The sequence below is a fragment of the Alosa alosa genome, chromosome 5, assembly GCF_017589495.1.
Source record: "Alosa alosa isolate M-15738 ecotype Scorff River chromosome 5, AALO_Geno_1.1, whole genome shotgun sequence".
Taxonomy (NCBI): domain Eukaryota; kingdom Metazoa; phylum Chordata; class Actinopteri; order Clupeiformes; family Clupeidae; genus Alosa; species Alosa alosa.
Window position 1 is genome coordinate 26,534,095 of NC_063193.1, and position 8,612 is coordinate 26,542,706.

An 8,612-nucleotide genomic window follows, 5' to 3' on the forward strand; every position below is an offset into this window, starting at 1 on the left:
CAGTGCACCTATACAGCGTTCTGGAGGAGGGGGGGCGCTACCACAGAAACCGAAAATTCTCAGAACAGCAGCGTGTGTCCAAATTTCAATCTTAAACGTTCTATTTAATCATAAACTATCTGAAAACAGTGCTTTAAGTGTAAAATACCAAACTTGTCCTTTAAGTGTGTGTGTTTACAATTTTGTACTCATTTGATATTCAAACTCATTGGCATTACTATGAAAGACTCACTCCCAGTCTCAAAACTCACATGTATCACCCAGTAGTCAAGCTCAATGCTTGGTTTCTCAGATTAATTCTAAACACATTTAAAAACATAAAAGTTGAAAAATATATAAAAGCTTCCATCGATCTTCAGAACATTCCATCAAAATGAGCCGGTACGTGTGCACAGTCAGAGAGAGGGAAGGAGGGATTCTTCAATCCTCGCCAGCATCCCAGATTAAAACAAATACCTCCACTGAAAAACACCAGAGCTCCCGAGTTAACTCTCACAGAGTAAAGACCTGTTTTTATCACCCAGTGGAGGGAAAAGAGAGAGAGAAAAAAGACTCAAGAAGAGTCTTGAGCCAGAAGCGAAACCCGAGCCTGATGAATCCACGAGCTCGTAATTGCCATGTTCATTAAAGGAACACGCCAACATTTTGGGAAATTTGCTTATTCACTGTTTTCCCCCAGAGTTAGTTAAGATTTTACATTGGTATGTAACTATACAAGTCACAACATGTGAATAGGAAAATGCTGGAGTTGTTTTGTCACTACACAAAGGCAGGCTAATGGTGGGTGCGTCAGACTGAGTTGCACACACAGAGACAAGAAGGGCATGTATCATTTTATCTAACTCTGGGGTAGACGGTGGATAAGCTAATTTCAAAAAATGTTGTCGTGTTCCTTAACAGCTCACTCAATTACTCTCGCGCCACTCCATTGGTGACCTCCGGGATCCTACACAATAAAAACTCTGCAACCCCAAAAAAGTTAACTAATAAATAAGGAATCTTGAATGGAAATTAACAAATGGCATGACAACTCCACCCGCAGCCTGAGTCTGAATTACTGGCTAACTCAATCAGTCAGCACATTCTCTCTCACTGACCTCGTAGTCCCAAAGTAGAGGCCGAACCGTCCGAGTGTCAGAAGGACTTCAGCTCAGTAGCTGGCACAGAGGGAGGACACCACATCCATGGCCTCTTGTTTTTTATTCATCACAAAATCACAGCGCATTCAAACTTGTGCTTTTCGAAAACTTGGAAGCACAAACAAGTTGGCAAAGTGGAGAAAAAAATCAGAACATTCAAATTTGAGCTTTTGTTCGCACACTTGGAAACACACAAGTTGGCAGTATGGAGGAACAAAAACAGATTATTTTCACCGACCCCACACACACACACACACAACACACAAAATAACAACTTTTCCCCCACAGTTTCTCTCTCTTCAAGGACTCCATTTTTCAGTGAAGTATCATTTTTCAGTGATGATTTTCTTTCAATCATCACTCTCTTCCCTCTCACGCTCCCTTTTTCTGCCATAAAAGTACATTTTTGGTGTGTGCAGACGTTACCTCAGTCTGAGTGTACATCTGAAACTTTTATTTTTCTCCTTTGTGCAGGAGAAGGTCACACAACAATCCAACAAGCTCTTTAGAAGAAAGAAAATGAGTCATATCAGCCTGGCTTTCAAATCAGGGGATCAGTGATTGAAGAACAATTTCTCCTAAAATAATAAATAGCTACACCAACTGTCAGCATGTGACAACTTCAAGTGCATCTCACTTTGAAAATATTTCACTTGATTTAGCACCATAATTTATATTTCTTTCCACCCCAAGTCCCAAGGCCTGGCTTGGACAGGTGATTCGAAACCAAACTCAAAACTCTAAACTCTCAAATCAGAATCCATCAATCCATCCAATTTCCATGTAGATGATGTGCACACATGGTGATTGCACTTTGAATGCTGCACTGTTTTCGGAAGCTTTGGCCCAGAGTGCCAGCAATCTAGATCATTGTTCACGATTTTTGTAGAGCCACAGCGTATGTTATAGCTATGGACACATACTATGGCTCGTTTGAAAGGTGAGACTTTAAGCTCTCAGTGGGTAAAAACCGTTTATTTCTACATGCCTCTGTTCCTAAAAAATCCCAAGCTAAACAGTGGCTAGTTTTCATCAAAATCCCTGTTTTTTTCTTCTTCTAGAAATGGAGATATAGCGTCTTTTATGAAATATGCGCTGTTTGAGCCTGTCACTCTTCTGACACTTACATTTCTGGGTCAAAGGACTTGTGTAAGATAAATATAGTGGACTCATCCAGCGTTGTCTGGCGAAAACGCACCTGCTGCAATATCTTTTTCTTCAACGATTTCATTTTCCCCTTCAGCATCTGAGAAGTGTTACCTGTAAAGTTTCCAGGAAGGGACCTAGCGAGACCTGGCAAGACTGCCACCTAGTGATAAACCCACGAAAATAAATGGCCTGGTTTTGACCTGACGTGCATGTGTCACTGATTCGACCCAAAGCGGCAACCATCAAAAGCCGAGTTATGATAAAATGTCCAGATTGAGCATTTTCATGAGTTTTCGATCCGTCATCTATTTCAGTTCTATTCATCATAGATTTCCCAAAATCGCACGTAAGGTGTGTTAGAGTCTTAATTTCGTTTTTGCCACTCCACGCATGGGACCAAAAAACCCAATATTGCGTTTTTGGCACTCAAAAGTGTTAAGATACCGAAACCGTACCATTATCATGGGCCAAAAACCGTGATGCACACAGAGCTGTGGGCACACTGTACCATTGCATCCCTAGCTAGCACGCAGAAATGGACCCCCTGCTGAAGTACAGTAAAGCAAAGTTAAGTAACGTAAAGTGACTGGTAATTAGCTGACACTAAGTGACAGACTCGCAAGATTCGAACCTGGGTTAACCGATTGTGAGGCGGTGATGCTACCACTGCTAATTTGCCAGCATAGACATGTTTACAGAGAGAGGGAGAGCGAAAGAGAGAGAGGGGAGGGAGAGAGAGGGAGTGAAAGAGACAGGGAGAGATTCAGAGAGGGGAATTTGGATGTTTACACCTCTACCACTATCAGGGGGGAAAACATAAACATATGCAAACCTTTGCGAACAGTTTTCCCTTACAGTTTTCCCAACAGTTTGCCGAGAAAACACTCACGAAGAGTCTAAAAAGGTCGTTCTGCGCAAAAACACAACGGACGATGCGGGACAAAGATTTAATTTTGAAATTAAACAAATTGAAATGTCACACAAAAATCATTCAATAGATAACAGTTCAGAGAAAATGTGTTTGAACAAACGTCTTATTTCTGAGGTTGCCGGGGAAACGAGGGTGTGAGTTCACAATGCTATTACACTTCCTCAGTGCACTATCGGGCTGATCCAAATATCCTGGTCCTCGACTGAACCTCATCCAAGCTATCACCCGTCCACAAGAAAAGAAGGAGAAAGGGTGAAAAAAGGTGAAGTTATTTTCCCTGCACTTAATCAAGTGTGTTCTTTCCACTCTTCCAGTGCTCCTCTTCAGAGATATATTGCCAGATGGTAAGACATCCGCACTGCCTAATGGTGGGTGGACAACAGGTCTCAGATGCACACTTTGGAGTGTTCGAATACAGCATTCAACCCTGACGATTTTGATAAATTATCATACTAGCATGGACTAAGTGCTTACCAGGCTGCCATAAGGATAACAAATATAAAGCAACACTGGTGGAGACGTCCACCTGCCCAAAGTTTCCCCAGCTGGTCCCAAACTGACTATAAAAAGTTGACGATGTCATTCTTTTAGGAGAGCAGCAAACTTATTACAACAATGCCACAGTAATATACTCAACTGGCCTTATCTGCATAGTTTAGATTGCTGTGAACTATGGCTGTTTTTTCTATCCATTACACATTAGTTTTCACCATTTTTCAATGTTTGCTGGAGCTGAGCTACATAACTTAAAAGTAAATTTAAGTCAAACAGAAAACAAGCTATGTTTTTTTTTTTTTTTTTTACATTCACATTTTATCACACCTGCATTATTTGTGTCTTTTGAGGACTAATGATAAGGAAATCATTTCCTACCTCAAACATCTACAAAGTTATTTTTTACTGGAAAGTTCTCAGACCCACTGTATGCCAGTAAGACTATGTGGACATCAAACTAGCAGGAAAATATGCCTGTGTTACTCAGCGATTCCTGGCCCTACATCTGTTTGACAAGCATTGCCATCAAAGTGCTATTATTCGAAACCAACTGTTGTTAAAGGCATGCATAATTGAAGCTTTTACCTGATTGTTTTGGTAAATATTACCAGTGGTTACAGGTGTTATTGCCCACTTTTTGAGGGATTTGTCAAAGTGAGGATTTTGAAATCAATTCACTTAAAATGTCCAAACATGAAGGAAAAGGGTATAAAAAAGGACACCTAGGCTACACATTCAAACGCAAATCATTTTCATATCTCTCACTTTATACAGCGTTTCAAATCTGGTTATCAGCAAGTGTATTAAATGAACCAAAAAACCAAAACAGCAAATCAAACACAAACACTCATTTTTTTGGTTCACCAGTGGTCATGCCTGAGCGACATAAATTAGGCCACATATCCTACAGCAAACATGAGAAGGTGAGTTTGATAGCAACAGCTGGTCAAGGCATCAGAGAGGCCAGAGGCATCCCACCCTGTATCGGTTGAAACACGCCCCATAATTATGTCCCAATGGAGCAATATCAGACTCATATTCTGACTAGAATTGAGTATGACTACTGTACGTCAGGCTAGGTCAAGGCATTAGAGAGGCCAGAGCTGAGAAAGCACTGTGGCCCTCAGGCTATCAGGTAGCAATCAGCCCACGGCTCAAATGGTATCAGTTGCTTTCTCGACCCATAAGCTGCACTTAATGAGCCTGTCTAACTGCAATCAAACATATGGAATGGGCAGTGGAGCGTGAGATCCTATCCAGGATAACAGCCCTAGATAGGCTTAGGCCGTACACCAAGGGCTTTGGGAGAGAAAAACAATACGACTAGGATCAGTGTGAATACAGAAAGTCTCTGGGCGTTAGCGGAGAAGCTGATTTTGTTATTGACCTCTGGCATAGATAAACGGGCACAAGAGAAGGCCCTGGTTCAGGTCACGCTGTCTATCAATGAATCTTTCCACAGGCTCCCTGAAGCGAACTCTGCTATTGGTGTCTGGCCTGTCTTTGTGTTGTTGTATAAAATTATGAAAAACTTTGAAAATGACTTAACACATTGCATTATTTCATTGTTTTCCATTTTTACAGGTTCCATTCCAAAGTCCTGAAAATTACAATCTCCTGAGATAGTAAAAGAACTTCAGCCATTGATAGTTATGTTTGGAATACAAAACTATGACTGACACTTCTGAACAGCTGCTCTTTCAGGAACAAATCATTCCCTTGAGAAACGCACACTTAAGCACACACTCGTGCACGCTCTCTCTCTCTCTCTCTCTCTCACTCACACACATTCACTTCTTCCATGATACTGCCTGCCTGGCAAGTAAGGCTATTTTGAATGTGCACTGGCAAAGTACCGTTGGTTTCCTGGAGGCAGGAACAGCAGGAGCAGAGGGTCTGTCTCCTGCACCCATGTCAGCCTCCATAGCTTCGCTTGCTCTTTCCATCTCTTCTCAACACAAACCTGAAAATAATATGGAGACAGCCACTTTAATTAATACGTAACGATTTAATATAAGTAGATTTACAACATAAGCAACTTCAGTTGGTTTAGGAGAAGCCATAGGAAAAGTGGTGGCAAGCTTCAGCCTCAAGTCTACACCTCATACAAGGGTCATAGAGCTGGCAGTGATACCTATTAGACTTACTAGAGTCCAAATATCATGAAATACTACCGTTCTATGTATTTATGTGTGTGTGTGTGTGTGTGTCTTGCAATACCATTTAAAATGTATTCGTCATGCGATGCACGCTTTAGGCTACATACAGTATTCTCCTCATACCATCACGACATTGGAGGAGGTGAGCAACCTTGGCTATGGTGGCAAGTTGGCAACAGTGTTCGTTTCTGCTAGCCAGGCATAGATAGGCACAGATAAACTCCGACGAACCAAACTAATCACACACATGTTCCGACAACAATTTGCAGAACTAACAACGTGAGTTGCATGAGAACGGGTGGCGCATGACAGTTAACTTAGCTAACTAGCTACACCAACCATTTAATCAGACAAGTTAATTTTAACATTTAACATTCCACTATGATCTAGAAATCAACTAGAACATGTCACGCCTGACCACTTTATTTGTTTCCCTCCGAGTGAACATTGACTGCGTAGGCATGCAGACAAGTGTGTTGAGTGAATGTCCCTGCTGAGTTTAGCGCAAATCAATCCACTAACGTTACCATAACGTCCATTACACAGGTCAATTTACAAACGCCAACTAGCCAACTCTCGTCCACTTCATTGCTAGACATGCTAAAGTTAGTAAAAGCTGATGTTTTTTTTTTATCAAAGTAGTTGCGCAATTGTGTCTGAAACATCCTTATACAACAAAATGTGCATACCTGTTGAAAGAGTGAAATCTAGGCCTAGTCTACTCTGGACAGAAATTTTACTCGACATCAACTGTTTCGGCGACTGATCTTTAATGGCCAACAGATGGCGCTGGCGTTGATAGAACCATGTAGCCTACATGGAATGTTGGGCCTATAGTCTAATTTTAAACGTTATATGAGAATTAAGCTCAAAAGGACGGTGTTGAATATTTTATCCTGGATTAATATGTGGTCATTATCAATGTTTCTGTATGAAAGAACATGGTGTCTGTTTTGTTATGAACAGTAATTAACAAAACCCTGATATAATAAGCTTATTGCAAACTTTTTTTGTCTCTCTCGCCTGCTCTCTCTCTCTCTCACACACACACACATAAATACACACACACACACACACACAAACAAACCAACAAAGAAACACTTCCTGAATTTCTAGGCCCATGCTTCAGAGTGAGTCGTTTCTGCATATCAGGTATGTGTGTGTCTTATTATAGATCATTACACAACAGCATTTCCAAACAAGGCCTGAACAGCTAGTGGCTGCCTCTGACAACATGCAGAGAGATGGAGTGTACATTTTTGAGGAAGTTTTTTGAAAAATATGGGACTGGGGTGGAAATCGGATGTTGCGCAAAATAAATATCGCACATCAGTCCCTGTTTGTTTTTTTTTGTGTGTGTGTCGGGGACTCAAGGCGTTGAATAATATGAAGAGCAACGGCATATCAAAATTCAGTGAATGCTCTTTATCTATCGAATTACAGCTGGGACATAAGCTGAGACTGTTAAGTCACCAGTGTGCTCATTACACCTAGCCTGGCTAGCGCCACCACTTCTCAATGAGACGTGGTCTGGGAACCAAACGTTCATTTTCTCGTATTTGAAAAAAATGCCCAGATCCGTTTATTGGGTGCCACGGATGTCTATCAAATGCGTCTGTGCATAGCTCATCATCGTCTTGCTTTCCCCCCTGTTCTGTGATTGGTTCCCTATCTCAGGCGAAAATTTGCTCCATGGTCTCCAGGCTGCCTTAGCAGCGTGAATCAAACTGCGCGCAAGGCAGCATGGGAACACCCAGGCTACATTACACCCGATACGCCACACACACACACACACACACACACACACACACACACACACACACACACACACACACACACACACACATAGACACATACACACACACAGAGAGGGGGAGAGAGAGAGACACACACACACACACACACACACACACACACTCAAACTCCCCAAACATCCATCTATCAAACGGGGCCCACGGCCACAATTATTGTCAGCCGAAACAGCCTCCTGCCCCTCTCCCTCTCTCTCTCATCTTTTGCTCCCCTCGTCCATGGCCTGGCTTGATTTTCTCTCACCTCCCTCTTCATGTTTTTTGTGTAACTCTCTAATTAAGCCAATGGTGTGGAAGGGCACACAAACAGATGGAGGGAGGGAGAGAGAGAGAGAGAGAAAGAGAGAAGTGCTAGTGGCTGGCTGCGGCAGCCAATCCATGCTGGTTCCCTCGCTGTGAGAGCTAGCGGGATGCTAATCCCCACTGGTTGGGTGCCTGTGAGAGCTAGCATGGCACTAATCCGTGCTGGCTGGATAGCTGGCTGGCTGGAGTTACAGTAGCATGGGTTCAGGGTGCGCTAAGCAGCCATGGCTGTGGTCCAGAGCTCTAAACAGGCTACGGTATGTGACACACAATGTGGGACGACACTAGATGGAACTGAGCTATAGCTGGCGATGTAAGGACACAGCAATAACATTGCCAGGTCGTTTTATCTAGGGATTTTTTTTGTTCATTTTTTTAAATACAAAAAATTCTGTGCCTCTGGTGATATAATATTTCACTGAGGCAAGACTCATCAATCTGCATGCAGTGGAAAGTATGCACGTCAATATTCTGAACAGCACACAAACACACATTTATGCATACACACACACACACACACACACACACATACACATTTCTATAATACCACTTCATCATTCATTCCTTATCCGTATTAAAATCATTAAACATCTCACACACACATTCACAGACAAGTTTGGCATCT

The 8,612-nt window shown here is 42.2% G+C and overlaps 1 protein-coding gene across 1 annotated transcript in view; it reads right to left on the minus strand.

Moving 5' to 3' along the window:
- The window catches only part of gpat2 (glycerol-3-phosphate acyltransferase 2, mitochondrial), a 74,909-nt gene extending 68,263 nt beyond the window's left edge, over window positions 1-6,646 (minus strand). The window contains 2 exon segments of the mRNA XM_048243807.1: window positions 5,571-5,677; window positions 6,563-6,646. Of these exon segments, the coding sequence (XP_048099764.1) occupies window positions 5,571-5,660 (90 nt within the window). The 5' untranslated portion in view covers window positions 5,661-5,677; window positions 6,563-6,646.
- Window positions 6,647-8,612: the final 1,966 nt, after the last annotated feature.